Source organism: Poecilia formosa, unplaced genomic scaffold (genome assembly GCF_000485575.1).
Source record: "Poecilia formosa unplaced genomic scaffold, Poecilia_formosa-5.1.2 Scaffold2, whole genome shotgun sequence".
NCBI lineage: Eukaryota > Metazoa > Chordata > Actinopteri > Cyprinodontiformes > Poeciliidae > Poecilia > Poecilia formosa.
The window spans coordinates 1,168,323-1,189,557 of record NW_006799941.1 but is presented as its reverse complement, the minus strand read 5'-3'; the positions used below and the strand labels follow the sequence as shown (position 1 = coordinate 1,189,557).

The window sequence follows — 21,235 nt, the reverse complement described above, 5'->3', positions numbered from 1 at the left end:
TATTTTTTGTTTGTTTGATTTAATTGCGTAATAACCCATAAAATATTAATGTGCTTTTTACAGTGCTTGTTATTGAATAGATCTGTAAAGATTTAACAGCACTAACAAACAAAAAATATTGAATGTGTTAAGTGTTTTGTATTCAAATGTTTTGCAGAATCCAAACTCATCACCACGGAACCAAGAGTGTTTATTAGCCGCACGTCAGTGAATAACTACATTCATGAGGCGGTTTTATTTTCAAAGCAGCCGGGAAAGCTGAGTCAAAGCCTGAACAGTTGGTGACCCGAGCCAAGGCTGGAGTCCATTCACAGCATACGGCCAGTGGTTAAATCAGATTTTGTCAATGAGAGTTGTGGTGGGCTTTGGGCCCAATGTAGCTGCAGCAGCCAAGCAGGGAAGCCTTGGCTATTAACCCTCCCACAGATGCTGCAACCATATGTTTCATCTGACAGAGGGGAGAATCTCACACCAGCTTCACTTCAGATTATCAATGAGTGGGATTAAAGGTGAGGAGAGTTTATCGTAGTTGTCGTTAAGAGCTTTTTTGGGCCTTTTTGAAACTGGAAAGCATAACTTAGCTAAATATAGGAAAATATATGTATACTTCAGATTTATTCGTTGAGAAGATTTGATCCAGATGGTTTCAGTGCAAAGTTGATGAAGATGACAGCATGCATACACATTTTTCAGTTAATCTAGGAATATTTAGCAAGTAGTTCATCCACTCACTATTCAAACTTTTGCATGCTAATCTATTAAATAGAGATATTACTCAGCATCATGAAAAATGTTCATAGTAGAATAGTTTATATCAGTTTTGTATGCAGGAATATACAGACAATATTATACTCATACAATATTGTATACATACAGAATTTTGTTAGCTAATGTTTGCAGTTTTCTTAAAAGCTAACATTAAGAAAACATTAGCTATTTGTAGTAAAGGGAGAAAAGGTGAATGGGGCAGAAATAAAAAGTTACAGATGTCCACCTCCAAAGCCTGTAGAGGGCTTACCGCACCAAACAGATTACCAACAAGGTAAGCCAAAGGAAAAGCTTTTAGTACCGTTAAGGTCAAGAAAGGACTGAAAGCTGCTGACAGGATGAAGTCTCACTGTTTGCTAAATTCCTAAAACTGGTTTTGCACAGTGTTATCACATAGTCTTCCAGTGTTTTATGCACAGAAATGTCTTAAATATGTGGAATAACAGAAAGTTCAGTATAAGATTATATGCACACCATACAACAACAAAAACATTTGAAACCATATTTAATATCCACTAAGTGGAAAGAAAGTGAAGCCCCTTTCCTCATGGTGATGAATCCAAGGTTACGGAAGGCTATGAGGATCATGCATGTTAGCCAAGTGAGTAGAAGAGAAAGCAGCTGTCACCAAGGCTCAGGGCATCTGGACACCATTCCCCAGTGCTGCAAAATCCAGCAAATCTTTTACAGGATTTGTTTTTCCATTGCAGATGGTCCTCTGCACATGTTTTCCTCCCATTGGCTCGGGGTCCCGGGCTGGCAGTGCTGCAGCCATGTAGGTACCACATATAAAGGCTTGCTCTGTCTGCAGCAAGCCTCTGCATACTGAAGGGAGGAAACTGGAGTTAAAAACAACAATATGACCTGCGGCTGGACATCTCCATGAGCGCTTTAAGCATTTTCGTAACAATCAGGTGCAAAGGTAAGCGCTGCACAGATATTTTATTTCTAGTTAAAATGTTAATTTATTGCAGTGTCTGCTAAAGTTTTATTCTGATTTGTGCTGCATGCACAACACATCACTATCTACCTTCCTGTAGAAATGTTTACTTCTTCTTCCTTTCTTTCTTTCCCTCTTTCTTTTGTGTGCTCTTAATTCATTTTTTTTCCGTTGTCATGTAACAGATAAAAAATATTTAGTAATCAAAAGTTAAAAGGTACACATATATCATTTTAAGTACAGAACTTAGAGTTTCTCTAGGTGATAAATTCTTGTTGATCTTATGGAATTATGCATTATTTGCCAAGAGCTAATATTTGGTGTGAGATAATAATTGGTGTTAATTGGTGTGAGAAAATAATTAGTTGAGATCAAATTCATACCCTTTCACATAGATGTGTAGATATAAAATAGAGAATTTTAACAATACGAGATAGGTTTAAAACAAGAAGCATTTTTTTTTCTTTTGCCCCTTCTGACATTAAGCAGTAAAAAAAAACCTGTTTTAGGGCGATAGTCACTAGAGGGCAGCATTTTACAAGCCGACAAGCAGACAGAGGAAATGCTCCATATATAACATCAGACACAGATAGAATGCCAGGAATTTGTGATGTAAAAAAAGTCTAACCCTTCACCATGATGTCAGCTTCAACTGAGAAATAAACAAACACGCTTGAGGGGATATAAAATAAATATAATTGCATAAGTGAGTATATCTTTTGACAAATACTCCGTTTTATTCATCTTTTGATTTATCTCACTTTGCATTTAGCCTTCTTGGATAGACACCTCACATTAATTTATAGCAAACAGTTGAGTTGTCATTTTAGGATTTTTCTGTCAGATGCATCTTTTTTTTTTTAATGTGTGAACTAGGAATAACAATTTTGTCTTTTTTAAAGCTTATTTCAAAGAAGACATTGAGCCCTCACTTAAACATTCAGGCTAGAATATGTCATGGTTTGACAAAACCAGACTTAAAGTTTTGTGTTACAGTTTTGCCACAAAAATGACAACATAGAGCATCACCTAAAAAAAGCACCATACCAATACAAAACTTGGTGGTTGTAGGATCCTGAATTGAGGTTGTGTTTCCTGACTAGATGGGCCAGGGTATGTTGCAAAGCGAATAGAATTAGGAAGAGATCCAAATACCAATGGATCCTGACTTACAGTCAGGTAGCAAGTTGAAGACAAAGTGGGATTCCCTTTTTCAGTACCATAATGGGTTCAATGCGCCTCTCAAAGAAGCAATAGAAGTTATTCTATATAAGGAAATCAAAGGTTTACTTCTGAGATGGAAGAATGCTGTTCTTCTTTTTATTTTATTTTGCTTCTACGGCTAAAGCACTAGAGAAGCTGTACAGAATAAGTGTGATGAACAAGCATTAACGTTATTCTATAATTTTTGTATTTTTTTCCAAATTGATTTGTTTATTTTCTGTTGAAAATAGAGCTTCAAGTTTACAGGATATATATGGGTAAAGATTTTTTTTTGGTTTGGTATTGTTTTAATGGTGTCATTTTTTAAACCCCAAAAACCTAGCACTTCAATGGGAGGACATTCAATTTTGAAATAATTTTGTTGTATGACTATGTATGTATAGCAAAATCTTTCTTACAGAAATCGATGAGTATAGGTGGTCTTTTATAGTCTATTACATTCTTTATAAATTTCTAGTATTTATACTCATAACATTTTCTTCAAGCAGACAAAATCTGTGAAATGCCGCTGCTGTGGAATAGTTAACATTTATATCAAACCGTTTACCTCTCATTTGTGTCTCTGCGTGATTTCTTTGTGTTTGTTGCAGAAGTTCTATCATCTGGACAGATCACACCAGCAGACATTGTCATGAAACAGCAGGAGATAGACTGAAGCGCTATCTTCAGATCAGGAAGGTATGCAATCAAACATTGCGTTGCAAGCTTCTAAACATTGCAAACATAATCTTTTTCTAAAAACCTGACCTAAAGGTTTATGTGAAAAAAAGGTCAGCCCTACTAAAAGATATCTCAACTCTCCACTAGGGGGCAGTACATTCGTTTGCAGTTCTGCTTCACAGCAAGAAGGTTTAAACCTGAAGGTGGGTGGAGCCTTTCTGTTCAAGGTTTTGTAAACTCTTCCTTGTTTTTTTTTCTCCTGCTTGTTTCTTTCAACTCCCACAAGTTTTTGTGTTTTGTATTTGCTTCGTTTGTCATAATCTTAATCAGGTACAGTTTATTTTATATCATTTTATGTTCTCTATAATGCAGCTTAGAAATGCTGAAACATTGTGAAACATTCTGCCTTGGTAAATATATATGTAACCTTGTCCACCATACTCCTAATTTCCTGCAGCAACTCCCCAAGCTTACGTTTGTAAGGTGTTACATTACACACATTAGATCCTGACATTCATTGCCCTGATTGGATGGATTCTGTTAAGTTGCCTCTGACAGAATTAGGTCCCCATCGGAAATTGAGTGGGGTAAGACCGGTTAAGATGGAGGTAAAGCAAGAACTGTGGCATTAAGTCCTTTAGCTGTGCTGATGCAAGCTCCTACTGGATCCTGAACTGTGTAAATCCAGCAGCCTCTGCTCTCATTTGAACACTTTCATTTATCCACTTTTAAACACGTAGTGGGTAATAAACAGATATTCTGAGGAAGGTTATCGTTTTTCATAAGTCAAAGTATATGAAGTAAAATAGGTATCTAATAAATGCAGTAGGAAATTATACTTTTTGTGTGTTTTGGCAACATGAGCAACCACAGTAAGAGCTTTTGTATGATCTATTTTACTAATTTTAATAGGTACCTTCAGTCCAGAAAATCTTATGATGATGACCATAAATTAAATCTTTGAACTCGGATAAAACAGCAAGAACATTTTTTGAAATAATATTCAAAGGGAAAACTCTAGAACAGGGATTTCTGGTCTCCTCCAGCATCTCACTCCCTCTCAAAAAAAAACCAAATCCACAACTGTGACGTTCCATTCATACGTTTCACTGATGTTGTGGGGTTTACCTGCTTTAGCTATGTAGCGCCACACATCATGCTTCAGTTGCCTTGTCATTTGCAATGCTAACACTACTGTCAGCTGTGACCTCAGTTCATTTAGCCCTTTGTTAAAAAAAAAAAAAAAAACTCTTGGAGTTTTGCAAACACTGTGGAAGTGGAGCATCTTCAGAACCAATCCAAGAAAATACCAAGTTTAAATAATTATGGTCATATTTGTGCCAAAGTTTTAGTTACTTTGCTTGGCCCGGTCTTCTTACCCCTGTAACTTTAGTTACTAAGAACCAATCAATTTGGTAAAGTTTGCTAAATTATCAAAATTACTTTTTCTGGGTTTTTTATTTTTTATTTTTTTCATTATGTTGTGCCCCCCTGAAGCTCTCTGGTGACCCCCAGAGGGGGGCACGCCCCACACTTTGTAAAGCCCTGCTCTACAATTTATGATTCTACTTAACAAATTGGTTCCCTCATATACTCCTGTTGTTGCAGACCTATAATTTTCACTCTTTAAAGCTGCATAAAAATATTTTCTCTTGTGACTGTGGTGAAACCTAACCATGGTTCTGTATGGAGTACCTGCTGTTGGAGGAAATACCCAATTAGCTGCCAGCTGCTGAATTAAGTTGGCTGCTGGAAGTTTAGTGGAACATAGAACTGAAAGGGAAAGCAACACTAACATTTCACAGGTGAGCTCATTTCATTTCAGCACTGATATTTTGTCCTTGTTAAATTGGGTGATTAATTTATGAAGTTATAGATTAAAGATTATGTCTTCTGCAACACATGCACTTGTTTCTCTGGCTGAACGTGCCGCAAAATTAGCAGGAAAAAGACTTGCCATGTATCAGTTAATAATTTCAGAAATTATTTTAACCAAACATGGTGTCACATGCACTGAAACATATCATATCATGGACACTTTCTAATGGTGCTTTTCTATAATGGTTCCAGTTCCTTCAAGATAAGATAGGGTATATTACTGAGGCCCTCTGCTGAAAAAAGAAAAAAACAAAAAGACAAAAGCATTACTGTTAGATATAGCAAAATAACAGTTAAGCTTTCTCTAGCATTTAGTAAATGCGTCCGCAGTACAGCTAGCTGATAGAGGAAGTTTGAAAGCTATAAGTGTCCATGAGTAAAATGAGGACTCAGAGAATAACACTCAGAATTGTTTATTTAGCTCAATATGGAGGTTTTAATAGGGCAGATTATTTTTGTAGTGTGCTATTTACTTTTTAACATGAGTACCTTGCTTTGATTTAGCTGTTCACTACTAGTTTGAAAACTTTTCTAGGATGATGCAATAGGTCAAGTGTTACCAATGAAGTGTGAGGGGTTGGCGGGGGTCAGGAGGGTATTATTGTGATATTTATTCCTAAATTAAAGTGTAATATTGACATAATCAAGTCAAAAGTGTAAAGCAATTTGGTTATTGCTAAGTACCAAAAGCTTAGCTGTAGCAACGGAAAGGAATTTTCTGCATTAAATTACATTTTTTAAAATGTACTGTTGAGTCATTAGTACCTTTACTGTGTGGCTTCCACTTGTTACCCACTAAATTTGGACTTTTTTCCAACATGTTATGCTTGAATCTTGTACTCTGGCAGATCAATTCTTGATCAGAATCATGGTCTTGTGAGGCTTGTCAGTATCCACAAGTCTTCTGAGGCATTTTGCTGCCCTCAAGTGGCCGTAAAACTGTTCATTTTAGATTACATTATGAAATTCATAGTTTTATCAACCTTGTTTAAGCAACAAACTGTTTGCACTACAATAGTAATTTGAAGAAATGTTAGAAGTATTGCAATTACTGCTTCAGTTGTTGTTCCAGTGTGTTTTAATCAAATAATGCTAGGACATGTCTTCCTTACATACAATTCTTAACTAACATCAATATATGTGTGTCTATTGCAGTTTTCCAAGTGTGTGCCATCTGTAGCATCTATTTTATTAAATTATTTAGCTAGGCACAGCAGATGTACAACTGTTCTTCTTTCGACAACTCATCTGAAAGTGACCAATTATAAAGCTTTACGGTGGTTCAGCACTGAAGTCCAACACTGGCAAAGGGATATAACCTTAGAAACGACCATCAAATATGTAATACTTCATTGGGCAATGTATATAAAAATGTTTAAATTTGTACACATATGAGGAACTGACTAAAACCTTTTGCTCTTACATGGTACTTTAGTTAGATCAGCATCATTCCTGGCACCTTTATTTGAGATCCCCAAATTTCTGTCATGTAACTCAAACACATTACAGTAAAGAAAAAGCCTCAAAACTGCAAAAGTTGGACACATTCATGTAGCAGTTTGGGAACAAAATTAGCTTCCTTAAGCAGCATTAACTTAGTATTTTGTCTATTGCAACTGCTAAACCACAAGCATGGCATTCATCAACCATTCCTGAACCAAGTCTCTCAGAATAGCTGGGGATGCTCGTGAGGGAGGCTCGTGGGGTTGTTGCTTTATAACACATGTTCATCACTTGCTCAATTTCTTATCTGTTGGAGTACTTCAGATGTCACTGTAAAAGTACATATGGATTTTTTTCAAACTGTCGTTAAAGGTCCCATCTGCTACAAATTCATATACCCTCGACATGTTGGCATATCTGGTGCTCCAACAAGTTTGCATTTCAATGAAAGAGGCTGATTGCTGATACTGCAAGGTATGTAGTTTCCACTAAAGAACTTATTTGAGTTGCTGTGTCCCAAAAGTAACTTTCAGTCAATGGTTTCTGAATGTTCATAAAACTACAGTCTCAACTCCCATTGCTTGTCAAACAAAATGCTAAGCACAATCAAAGTCTGGACACTGTTTCTGCCCTGCTCGTACTCAAGTATACTTTTTGCTAGGTACTGGTGGCACCCAGGAACCTTCAATCTACCACTGTCCGAGATAGGAATGCAAAAATGTGATATGCTGAAGATGTAAGCATGTTACTTCTTTTTCATAGTTCGCTTAATTTGGTTTCAAACAAATTCATATGGTGTTTTTTGTGTGACAGATAATCCCAAGAGACAGTCAATCATGTGAGAATATTTCTTTAAAGCACGCAGTCTTCTTCAACCTCAGAATTATGAGATCACATAACTGCCCCTTTCTACTTTTGGCACAGATTTGTGTCTAGATTGCAGGCATTTAAAAGTCCATAAAAAATTTATGAGGCAGTTAAATGTAAATGTTTTGATATGTTTCAACTTGTGATTCAGGCACAGATTCTGACTTGCCCCAGTCTTAGGTCTTAGAATAGATTCTTTGTGTTTTGGGTTTCAAGATATTAAAGGTAGGTTGGAGAATGCTGTTAGTGAAGACTCTCTAAAAATGAGTATTCAAGGCCTATGCTTAGTCTTTGTAAGTTACAAAAAGGGTGACAGCATACCGGTATCTTTGCCAAACAGCTCTAAAAGTTCTGTCAGTTCAATACTCGAGGGATATCTTTTAGATTTCAATCATATATGAAGGATCTATTTAGTTTAGTCTTTTATTTTACAAGTTTTAACTTCTTCTATTGACCCTTTTCATTTTAGCAGCTAGAAATCTATTTCAACCACAAATATTGAATTGAATAGACCACTTATCTTACCATTAACTTCATCTAAGTGCTCTGCCGCTTAAGGAAATCATCCTAAAATGAGAATTTATTCATCTATACCAACAATGCATGAAAAAGCACTTGGGGTACAGGTATCAAAGAAGATATTTTGCACAGTCTTCAGGGTGAATTCCCAGGGATGTTAAAATGTTAGTACTTGAAGATGTTGAGTATCCGCTGTTGCTCTGATTAGAGTGGCTAATGGTCCCTAGATCCTTTGAGTCTTTCCACGGCCTATGAGTAACAGTCATACACCGTTTGTGCTAAAGTGCTAGTTACCATTAACATCTCCACTGCCATCAGCTTTCACTCATTCATCCTTAGAGAAAATCAGTCTAGTGCCCTCTGCTGTCCAAACAATGAACAACTAAGAAAAAAAATCACTGTAAGCTGTATCTTCAAGTATAATGGTGTTAACACCATAAACGAAAAAAAGAATGCATGGATTAAGCATGCGCAATACATCTGTAGTGTGCTATTTACTAGTTCCTGCTATGATGGATTCAGTTCTCTGGATGCACCACTGATTTCAACTTGGATTTCGTATTCAAATTATGTCTATTTATGGAATGTGATTACAAATATCAGCCAAATCTACACCCCTTAGGTCCTCTGATGCTAAGTGTTATTTGTGTCTCAGTCTGACAACATTTTTGAGTTAAAATGTTAGGATGCAATGACAGAGTAAATAACATGATTACGGTAAAGTAAGCGTTAGTTTAATTGGATTATTCTCAATAGTAAATCTGAGAGTGATTCTCGGTCTTCTTACTTTAGAAACGCCACCATGTGGTAAAACTGGATCTTGTAGTTCATTTCATGATTAATATTTGTTTATCAACCCCTATATTGGTATGGTACAGCCATATGCAAATGTTAGTAAATAAAAAATAGCAATGATTTTGTATTCACAGTCATTTACAAACTTATCTTGAATCATTCGTATAAAACACATCAGAAACGTTTTAGGTAACTTATTAAAGCCAAATAAAAAAAAATACATATTAAAAATGAATGAATCTGAAGTGAATTTAACACTTAAAATTTTAAAATGATGCAATTTATTGCAAGTTTATTAAGTCTTGATTTGCTGTCATAATCTAATGTTGCAATATAAGTATTTTATTATTATTATTATTATTATTATTATTATTACTGGTATAAGACTGTGTTAGCTTTGTTCTTTGTCCCTATTTTTTATTTGAACAAACACACTCAAAAAAATTGTTGGACTCAGATGAAAACTTTTAGGTTAGAAAGTAAGTTAAGGGTAAAGCTTTGCCTAGGTTCCCGTTACAGGATATTGTTCTGGAACAAGGTACTCCTGACGTAACTCAGAGAGATAAAGGAAGTAACTGGGACTGTCGTAATGGGATCATCCTGTGGATTTAAGAGTTATTTGAAGGTCTGTGTATGTTAAAAGTAGAACACAGTAAACAGTGCTGTTCCAGATTCATTAAAATGACATTGAACGTGTCTCCTAAAGGTCTACTGCATTCCCCTATTTTACCTTTCAGAGCTGATGAAATGCAACCATGCACAGTAGAAGATAATCTATGACTTTTCTATTGTATTCTGGGACCTCTGTGATCACTGGTAGAGTTAAAGAAAGTTACAGAACTTCTCTTTATTTATCATGAAAATTGGCATCTATACAGGAAACATTTCAAATTAGATATGGAATATTATCAACGTCTAATTCTCTTGATAACCCAAGTGGCTTTATACAGTGAAGAAATACATTTTCTAGCACCTGGTATTTAATTTAACAAGACTTAACATGAAATCTAATTGTTAATCCCAGTGAAAGTCCCTTTCTAACCATTTGTATGAATTGCTGTCATTTAATTGAATCTTAGAACGTGTATCATACATTTAGTAACTTCGAGACTTGTTACATGGAAGGATCATGTAGCTGTTGTTGTACACAGTAATCTTCTCACTAAGCCTTGCATCGTTATTTACTGTTTACCTGAGGAATCAGTGGAGAGAGTGGGAACAGTTTGGTTTCACGTCTCGTCCTGCCATGACACCTTGAGCAGCGACTCTGGCTGACACCTTTGACCTTCGGTAAAGGATTTGTGGGATTGTGAGTGGAGTGAAGGATTTAGGGTTTTAGTGGCACATGGCAAAACAGTGGGTCTGTGGGTCAGTGTGTCAGTATATCAGTGAGTCAGTAGGCTTTTCATTTTCCCAAACTAGGTCAGCTATCTACTTTCATTAAATGAGGCTAATGCTGGAACTTCCTGGTGTCACTCTGCTCACCTGCTCACATGTCAACATCTAACTCTCTTCATGCTCATGTTCCAACACCATCACACGTGCACTCACACCTTTAGCCTTCACCCATAGTCCTCACCAAAGAAAAACAAAACGTATTTATTCTCTGAGTTGTTGGATAAAAAGGCAAAGTGTATTTTTTATTTTTTTTTTTGTATGTTGCCAGTCACATTTGAAACAGATGCAAAATCATGCTTCAATATCTGTTTCAACAAATCCAGCCGTGCTGAGCCGCAGAGAAAACGTGATGTCACAGGTTACTTTCAGGAATCAAATTACAAAAAGTGTACCACTAAGCTGTAACTGAGGAGATAAAATTTAATTGAACCGCTTTTAAATTTTCCACATTTTTCTCACAATTTATGTTTGCGTTCAAGCCAATGTGAACCTATCCAGTTAAGATTACCAAAGCTAAATATATTTACATACTTTGCATAAATTTTCTTAGTATGTTTCAGAATTATCTGTTAAGCTTCATGACATGGGTAACCTTACACGATGTTCTCTCCATTAGTTGGCCTGCAGTGTGACTGACTCAGGTTTGTTGGCCACCATGCTGCTTGCACACACCTTTTCAGCTCTGCTCGTTCCTGCTTTGAGCCATTGCATTACCAATTTTGTTGTCATTAAGCCAAATTGCAACCACCATGCTTCGGAACTTTGCATGGGAGCTTTTACTTTCTGGTAAATATTTTTAAATGGTCTTTCAATAATGCTGTTTCCTCATGATGCCTGCAACTTTGTGAATTGCACCAGTCCTTCCTGTAGCGTAACACCCCCACAACGTGATGCTGCCTGCCACCATTGCACTTCACAGTTGGGATGATGTTCTTAGGCTTTGAAGCTTCCTTCTGGCTTTTCAAAATGTTGTTAAATGTAAGTTTCTCTGTGAAGTTAAGTTTTATTTGGCTTTTCATGTCACTTTTGGAATAATGACTTCTTCTTCTGTGTGGGATTTCAGCTTTACCAAATAACCTTTGACAATTCTGGCCTTTAGCAAGCACCTGTTGGAACTTTGCATCTGCCGAGCTTCTGTTATGAAATATTTTGCAGTCCAGTGCACTGACAGACGTTTGTAAGTGCTTACTAGGGGGATGTTGATGTGATGACATGCTGAAGGTGGTGTGTAATTGCAAAGGAACTTCTTAAAAAGACAGAGGCTCAATTTCAAGTTGTTAAATTGTGAAGTCAAATTTCTTTTAAGTCATGTTTGATATGTACATAATTTTTATAACAACTGAAAGTGACAGTTACTTGATTGTGCTATGAAATGACACTATGTGGCTGGAAAACATATAACACTGCTCCTTTAAATATTTTTGTTCACTTGTTCTTATTGTTGTTTATTTTTTTCACTTCATTGAATTGTACAGCACTTTCATCAATTTCAGAACTGTATGTGCTTTATAAACAACTTAACATTTACATTCCAGCTGCTATTAATAGAGGACTTGTTTCACTGTGGATGATTTATTCAACATCTCCTCAATATCTTTTTATTTTTTGTTCTGGGTTTATGCATATACTTTGAGGCAAGACAGGTTTCTATAATAATTTCCTTGAAACCCAGAGGTTACTTTCTGGCTGGAAATGACACAAGTATCACCCAAAAGACCATAAGATAAGGTACAATGGCTTTTTGAAAAAAAAAAAAAAAACAATCTGAGATGTTCTTTATGTCTTAACAAATAGTGTCATATTAAAGATATTTCAGGCCCTTCTCTTCAATCGTTGGAGACATCTTTTTTTCTTCACTAGCTCACTTTTTCTTCTCACAGCTGTTGACAAGCTTGTTGCATGTCTGCACAGGTATTTCCACATTTCTTTTTAAACATCATCGCTGTCTTTTAGAAACCATGTGCTCATGGAAATTACATTAAAGTTATAAGAGACATAAACCAAAGAACCTGCAATGTAACTGACAAAAGGTGGTTCACTCAAGAAGCTGAAGAAAGATGTTCCATACTGCAGGTTTTCAGTTGCGAAACATATGAATCTTAAATAAAATAAATACATGGTTAGTTGTTACATGGCAAAAAAAGCTATTTAAAAAATTCCCTTCTGGGCACTGAATATGGGGCAGTGTTACTGAACTTTTGTTCCTCAGACAGCAGAATTGGTTGCCCAATAATTAGAAGGTCAGTAGTTTGATCAATTGCTCAATCTGTCCACATGTTCAAGTGTTCTTGTTGAAGATATTGAAACTGGAAGATCACTTTGTTTTAATGTGATTGTTTTCCCTGTATATTTTCTAAGAACCTTAAGAGGTGTAGAAAAAATATCCTTCATTTCAAAATGTTATGTCGTGGTTATTTCTTATGGCACTTCAAACCAAACTGTACAAAGCAATAGGCCGTGCTACTCCAAACTATTTTCTGAAGGAAGAGGTGTGATTATTTGCCATTCTTAGAAAATCACCTGTGATGATTGATAATTTGCTATTGACAGCAAAACAAAGTTCTCCGATATAGCTCACTCTAAACGTTGGTCCTACAGTTGCTCAAACAAGTAAACAAGCAATGTGCAGAGTGATTTTAAAGTGAAAGTTCAGTTTTCTGGCTCTTTTAGGGTCATTTAGGAATTATTTTTTAACTAGTAGCTGACTGAAATTTGATTTTGCACCTGATGGATAAACACTGAGATTGTCATGTTCAAAAACTTCATGCAAAGGACACATTTTTGAGAATACATCTCATTAACTATTCTTTTCTCTGCTTCTTGGTAATTTTCAGGTTCCCTGTGAAGTGATTCCCTTTGGTTCAACAAGGTGCTGTCACATCAGACATGATCAGGAGTTATTCACCAATCACATCTGGCAGGTTCCTTCTGATGTATGTCACAAATAATCACATTCACAAACTCAAACATATTTATAGTTCGTAGTTTTTACCAAGTTATAACCACAAACATCAGTGTACTTTAATGGGACTTTAAATTGTAAACCAACAAAGTTAGAAAATGAATGCAAACTTGATGAAAAATGTTACGTTATCTTTCTATTTTTGTTTCAAATTAAATGTAAAAAAAAAAACAAAAATTGAGAAATCTGTATTCAGGCTTTCTGAATTAATTCCTTTAGACTCACCTTTTTCTGCATTTTTGCTGCTTCCATCTATGTTGCATCTCATGACAGACATGTATCTTCCTTAATCCTCTCAAACTACTTAATGATCAGAGAAATTGGATTTGTGGCATCTGTGAACATTTTCTAATCTTACACAAATATTCTCCACATTTAAATCTTAGCGGATTTAAATGTGAACTTTGACTAGACCATTTTAACAAGCTTTTCTTCCACTGCTCGACCAGAAAAAATGTGTGTTGCTGATGATAGCGCTCAAAACCTATGGGTAGTCAAAGAAATGTTACTCAGCTGCGTGACCAAAGTTGTGCCACATAATAGTTGAGTTATTAATGATGAGGATTAGGCATTTGTTTGGGATCGAATATGGATAAACAGCATCTTTGCTCTGAAAAACTATTTTTTTGTGCCAAAGTGCCTCAGTTGGTGATTATAGTCCATTTTGGATGATGTAACATGACTGTGCTGTTGGCCCTGTAGATAGAGTTGAGATTTTTTTTATTTTTTTTTTTGAGGGAAAGAACAATTTGTTATGACCTAATGATTTTCAGGAAAGTCAAATGTCAAGGTTGTCAGCATTTCACAAAATTAAACAAATTCAAAGCTAAACATAAAACATGTTTATATAAGTGCAAATGCAATTTTTCTTCTGATGTTCAAAATGTTTGGAGCATTAGCTCGCTATATGTTAACATAGTAACAGTATTTTACTGTTTCCTCGCATAAATGATTATTTATTTACTCCGATAGTAGTGCCTCAGATTTAGATTGCAATCAGTCCATAATATAAATGCGTGATATGAAAGCGATTGCATGCCAAGGGAATGGGCCGACTGTTTACTCATCAAACACAGACGGTCCATAAAGCCACTTCTACTGTTTGTATGAGCAAGCATGCTCTTTGCCCTAGAAACTGCACCAGTATGATCATAAGACACGTGCATCTTCTTGGAACTAACAAAAAAGCAAGACTGATGATTGTGTGAACAAAAACTCTTATTGTAATGAATTGATAGCTTATTTTCTTTACATAGATGCAACTACATGAGCGTTGCTTACTGTGAATGTTTAAATAAGAATGAGATTCATCTTCTTTCATGGGTTCAGCCCATGAGAGGAGATTCATCTTCTTTCATGGGTTCAGCCCATGAGAGGAGATTCATCTTCTCTCATGGGTTCAGCCCATGAGCCTTAAGAGTTAAGGACATAAATTAAACATACACAATTAATGCAACACAATATATTGGTTTATAATACATATTTTATTGAAAAATGTGCAGACATTAAAATTAAATAAATTCAATATTATTTTAGTTTAAAAGTCTATTATAAATTGTCAGTCTTATACAAAATATAGAATCATACAAAAATAAAGAAAATGATTATATATTTAAATAGACACAGAATGGCTTCTGTCATCAGCAAGTATATTTACAACATAATATGTTTGAACAAAGCTAAAGCTTATGAAAGTAAGCAAATGGACATTCGCTCCCTGTAGGACTGCTTACACTTTAGGTCATGCCCACCTTAGCTGTAAGTACAGTAGAAAAAAAAAAAACCCTCTAGCAAAGTTTGCACTGAAACTACAGTAAGGGTGATAAAGTGCTTGCCTTAGTGGTGCTGCGGTGGCACTAACATGACACAATAAGCCCTGGGACAGGAGATATTAGAAGATATAAACAGGGTAAGCCACAAAAAAAAGACTTAAAAAGTGCATTCCATAAATAGAAGATATTAAGATCAGCCAAGAAAAGCTTTGATGATTTGAACCAACAGAGAAATAGTTGCCACGAGGTCCCGATTTAAGGAGAACATTGGGTTACTGAGATGTTCAGGAACTGAGAAACACCTTATTGTGAACTATGCAAAGCTATATTGTAAGCAATTTTATCATTTTTTTTTTACCTCTCACTTACCCATTTGAAAATTGCAAAATAAGGCAAACAATGAATGAACAATAAATGAAAATGTGTGCTCATATACCATAACAAGCAATTTGACCACCACCATGCTTTAAATTAAGCTATTCCCATTGAGGTTGTTAATAATTTTAAACATCACACCATATATTTTCCAAATATGACTATTCTGGTTCAATAACCAAAAAAACAATGCCAATATCAAAAGAGGGGATTGTAGAGCTAATAAGATGTTCTAGCAAACAGAGACAGCTTTATTATCTATTACTGGAAAGATACTAAATTTACATCAGCCCTGAAAACTTTAGACTTTGAAGGCTATAATTGCCAACGTGCATCAGCACATGCTCATTGACCCACCTGCCTCACAGACCTTCACATGAGCAGACACTGAGGCAATAGCTAAATGTTTGCTCATGCTGCTGAGAAATGACCATGGGTTCATAAACTGTCGAAGCCACCCAGCTCATTAGAAACTTGTGTAAAGAATACAGTGAAATTGTTGTTCAAACATATTTCAAATGTATGTTGTGGCTGGCTGCCCACAGTCACCTCTACATGATACATACACCTCTATGTATGTATCTAGGTATCTATGCATACAAATGTAAAGCATATTTTTGATTTAGTCTTTTCAATGGTGGGATTTCACATTTCATAAATCTACAGAGAGATCCTTGAAATTGTCTTAAATGTGTTCAAAATCCCTGCAAGACTTCAATATGCATTTAGAAAAAAAGTGAACATATTTTGCCATCAGTGCTTGAATATAAAGAACACAACCAAATAGCTAGCTGTCTCTTCACACCCTAAGAGGATGCAAGGAGTTGAAGACATAAGCAATAAAATAAAGATTTCTAAAGGAATGTGGTATCTTAACTAGTCGGCCTACAATCCAGGCCTGAAAAGCAGTAAATAGAAAAAAAAAAAACATAAAGCACATAAACAAAAACAAAACAATGATGAAATGGTGCAGAGATAAAAATAAAAATTGTATTACATGCCCCTGCCTCAATTTTTGGAAATTATATTGTAGATTTCCATTTTTCTTCTTTGTTTTTTACTGCAGGCAACAGATTAAAAAAAAGATAATTTACTGAGTCAACAACAACAACAAAAAAGAACATTTTAAATCAATCTGATTTGTTTTGCCTAATCAATGTGTCTGAAGTACTATTTATTGTTGTTCTATCTAACTTTAAAACAATATTCCAATTCTGCAAATATAAATCTTTTTTTATTTGTATTTAAAAAAAAAAAACTAAAAACTTTTCTGTAAACCCTTTGACAAAGCATTTTGTTTCTTAAAATCTCTAGAACAATTACTAATAATACCATAATTTATACACAGCGATTCAGTTTTAAAAAGTACACGGAAACGTTACAATATAGGCATTCAGTGTCTTTGGTTATATTTATCGTGTTCTATTTTAGCCACGTGTGAAAATCTCCTACTACTGTAGGCTGTCCAAAGCAAACATCCCTCTTTAATTTTTCAGTCTTTAATATCTGCTTATTTCAGATTGCCTCTAATGCTATTGCTTATGTGCATCCGCAGGACTCAACTATCATGTCGGGGACGTCTGTTTTGACGATGCTGTGCTGAGAGTTGAAGTAGACCATGGACAGAGGCCGGCGCTCGGTGGGGATGCAGCATGAAGCTGTGGCTGTGTTGATGCCATTGACTTTAAGCTGGCTGAAGACCGTAGCATGAAATGAGGATGCTATGCCCGGGGAGCCGGCTAGATGCTGGGGGCACTGACCCATGCAGTAGTTCATGTGGTAGCCTTCAGGTGCAATGATCCACTCATCCCACTGGATATCTTTAAACTTGATGTAGAAGTCTTTCTTGCAGCACACCGTCACCTCATCTCCGCAGCGCAGTGATCGCTTTCTGATTAAGTGCTTGGAGTGGTCATCACGCAGACGCACCTGGGCCACCATGAAGGGCTGGTTTGCTTTGTCAGTCGAGTCATTAAAGGAGCAAAGGTTCCTTTCACCCTCTTCGCAGCTGACCTCAAGCCGGAGTCGCCGCTGACCTCCGTCCAGAAAGGTCTGCAGCGTGTGGGTGATGGGGAAGGTATGCCAGTTGTTCTCCTTAACCTCCAGCATCTTTTCTATCACCAGGGTGCGATTAGAGCCTGAAGTCTCTTCATCTGCTGAGAGGAAGACCCGGGCAAGGAGGCGGGAGCTCCGGTGAGGATCTTCAGACGATTTGGCATAAATCCACAGAGAGGACTGAAGGACCTGGATGCTCTTGCCCCGTTCCTGCAGAAACTGAAAGGTAAGGCTAAGGCTGGCCTTGTCACCGCTGTCTGAATCATCTATGAAACAATGACAATTTAAAAACAAACACAGACTGTTAATATTTTGAACATTTCAAGAGGTTGTCACCTTACAGCCAAAATGGAATGTACTGAAATGATTGCAAGATAAAGCTATTAGGTCCACTTTCTCTAAATAAAGGTCAGGTTTTTTTTTTTTTTTTTACCTTTACTTTTTACTTATGTGTTAGTTTAATCTGGCATGAAGAAATAATTCAGCTGGAGCTCTTTAGCTATGTCTTAGATCCGCTTTCAAGCACTTGGCTTTTGGTGCATCCACATTTTCTTGAAAAACTTTAATGTAGCATTCAACATACACAACATTTTAATCCCAATAATTCCTATATGTTTAAAGGTTATGTTGTTTATTAAATTATTTGTTCTGCTTTCTAGACTTGCTTGGGCTTCAAGCATCCTAGTTATTAGTAAGTCGGCTGCCTTTAAAATGAGCCTTTTCTTTTAAAATATTTCCAAATGGAAATGTTCTTTTATTACAACACAGTCTCCGACCTGTTTTAATATTCCAAATGCAAAAGCCACAATGAAATCTTCAGGACTGCTGAAGGGGGCGTGGTGTTTATCTAAAATCAGAATTCAACTAAATGAGCATTTTGCGCAGGTATTATCTAACTTCTCTGTATATGAATATGTATATTTGGAAGTAATGCGATTTCACTCATTTCTCACATGAGTATAAGAATTCAAAATAAAATAAAAAATTATCAAATGGGGAACACCGACACTATTACGCACAAACTTGCGCAAAAGGTGCGCTCATACAAAGTGTTTAAAAGTCATGCCAGAAAAGATTTACAGTATGGAAAATGAAAGAAAAACTTACTTATATCTGCAAAGCTCACTATTTCATAGCCTTGATCTTTGGTAGGTAAACTGTTTTCTAGTTCAAGGGTACCATCCTGTCTGACGCGTCCCGAGTGCAGCTTGCGCAGCGCAGTTAGAAGCGCCACTTTTGGAACCGTCTGAGTGATGTTCGGTCTCTCTTTCAGGTGGAGCTTTTCCAAAAGTTGCTGTTTGGCGATCTCTATCATCATCTTCTCTTCTGCGTCTTTCTCCATTGCCGGTAAGCCACAGGACGCGCAGGCTGGGGAGCCGCTGACCCGGAGCCCCTTCAGCAGCAAAGTTGCCAGTAGCAGCAGTGAAATAAGTGAAAAAGACGGCGTCATCCTCCAGCATAAAGAAAAGTTTTGCTTTTTTTTTTTAGTTGGAGTAAGTTTACTAATAACAATAAAAAAAATCTTCTAAAACCTCTCCCCTGAGTGCTTCTTTCAACCCAATGTTGTCAGAGGTTCTTGCTGGCAGCTGTGACACAGTCAGGACAGAAGCTGGAAAGCAGAGTGGCGTCTCACCCTCCTGATGCTGCAGATATGTGGGGTAATCCACCAAAACTGGTGACACGTTGGAGAGACGCACCAATGAGCGCAACGGGGCACCGGGGAAATTACGCATCAGAGTGTCCTCTCCCACAACACGGACAATCACACACAGCACGCGCCCACAGGTTGGCAGTCGACTCACGATTACTTTTTCTTAACTTTGTGACTTTGTGATCTCATTTTATGGCACCATAATAAATGCGTAAAGTTATCGGTTTGTGGGCATAGATCAGATCTTATTTCTGTGCCACGTTGCGCTCTTTGGCACAACCATAACATCTGAAGCGTTCAAAGTTGCAAAGCTTTGCCCTTTAACCCAATTTACGAATGGTACCCGAGAAGCACAATCAGCCGTAGTTCAACATGTGAGTAAGGGCTGGGCTCTGTGAAAGCGGGGGCGGCATTTAAAGAACAGGTTCCGTCATGTTGTGTGCACGGTCACAGCACAAGAACCATGCAGCGAAGAGGACGCCTCGCTCATGTCTCTGCTGTGTGACGAAGAGGAAAAAAAGAGCAGCAGAAGAATAACTCCGTCAAGCCGCTACAAGTTTTCTCAGCCAGGGTTGTGGTGATGTCTGTCAAACAGTAACCAACAACTTTGGGGAAAAAAAAAAGATATATATTTAGATCAAATAATGTGCTACACGTGATTTGCAATACGTTAGTAGCACCAGTTCTCCGTTACATAACTTACATAAGCCAAAAATACTTGCAAACAGTTATTCGATAAAGTAGGCCACTATGTAATGCTCAAATATGATTTGGCAGTTGCGTCCTTTGATACTTGCATCCATTTCGTAGTGCATAGCTAATGATGTTAAATACACAATAATGAGGTACAACTTTGACTGTTTCCATATAAATTCTAAGATGGTTTTAAATTTCCATTTAATATTTATACCTCAAGGCGAAACAGTGAATTTTGGGGGGCGGAATTATTCTCAAGTCTCTGACACATGATTAGGCTACTTGCCTGCCGACATGTGGGCAATAGGAAGTACTACAACTAAATCCACTGGCTGTCCAAAGTGTAATAAAAGATTAAAAATGATGAAAATCTTAAATAATATAAACTATGTTCTAAAACACAATTATGTTACTGGTCAAATAAGATTACTTTAAACCTTTATCTGTCAGGGTTGTGAATAATTTTGAACTTAAGAGTAGTTTGCTTGGGAATGTTTTTTAAAATACATTTTAATTCTTGCAACAGATTCCCAATTGAGCTCGGTCTGGACTTTAATTCCAACACAGATTAAATTATTTCACGATCTCTCTTTTCATATGATTATTTTTTTTACAGGTTGAAATTAAAACCACAGAAAAATTTGTGAATATGTGTGTTCAACTGATATTTGTGAATTGCACAAGATTGGTGAGTGGAAAAATGAAGTGGAACTCCTTCCACTTTGTCACAAATCAACAACTGGTTAAAACTTTGACAGAGTTGGATGTTCCGACAGGGTGATGACCCCAAAACATGTCAAAACTGGTTTTAGATATAATAACGAAAGGTGACGTCGAGCTGCTGGAATGGTGGCAACCTCAAAACTATTGTAAATGCAATGACTATTCTTAAGAGCTGCCCCACCCATACCAGAAAATCTGATCTACCCTTAGGTCTACCATTCATGCCAAGAAAGATCCTGCCAGAATTATGACAGAAGCATGTTGCTTGATACAAAAAAATGTTTTTCTTAGACTTGCCAAGCAACATTTCCACAAGAACAGGTGAGGCTATCTGATAATAAATATTGACACACACAGTATAGAAAGAGACCATTTTTTTCTCTCTGCCTGAGATTATACCAGATTTTCTGTTTTAGGTCAGAGGATTACTGTAGAATAATTAGCAAAATTACAAGTAGCCTTAATTTCTGTTGTGATGCTAATGAAAACTCAACATCTGAAATTAGTGT

General features: G+C 36.5%; 1 protein-coding gene and 1 long non-coding RNA gene across 2 annotated transcripts; one reads left to right on the top strand and one right to left on the bottom strand.

Moving 5' to 3' along the window:
- The first annotated feature begins 453 nt into the window (after nucleotides 1-453).
- Nucleotides 454-17,246, top strand: LOC107835906 (uncharacterized). Its single transcript, XR_001661748.1, has 7 exons — nucleotides 454-1,690; nucleotides 3,523-3,610; nucleotides 3,740-5,397; nucleotides 7,286-7,387; nucleotides 7,575-7,649; nucleotides 13,327-13,425; nucleotides 17,157-17,246. It is a non-coding gene; the product is annotated as an uncharacterized LOC107835906 (long non-coding RNA).
- LOC103135740 (inhibin beta B chain) lies at nucleotides 15,047-19,131 on the bottom strand. The gene is made up of 2 exons (XM_007548624.2): nucleotides 18,764-19,131; nucleotides 15,047-17,922 (listed from the first exon to the last, which is right to left on the bottom strand). The coding sequence occupies exons 1-2, from the start codon at nucleotides 19,104-19,106 to the stop codon at nucleotides 17,141-17,143; spliced, it is 1,125 nt and encodes a 374-aa protein (XP_007548686.1). The 5' UTR covers nucleotides 19,107-19,131; the 3' UTR covers nucleotides 15,047-17,140.
- Between the last annotated feature and the right edge of the window lie 2,104 nt (nucleotides 19,132-21,235).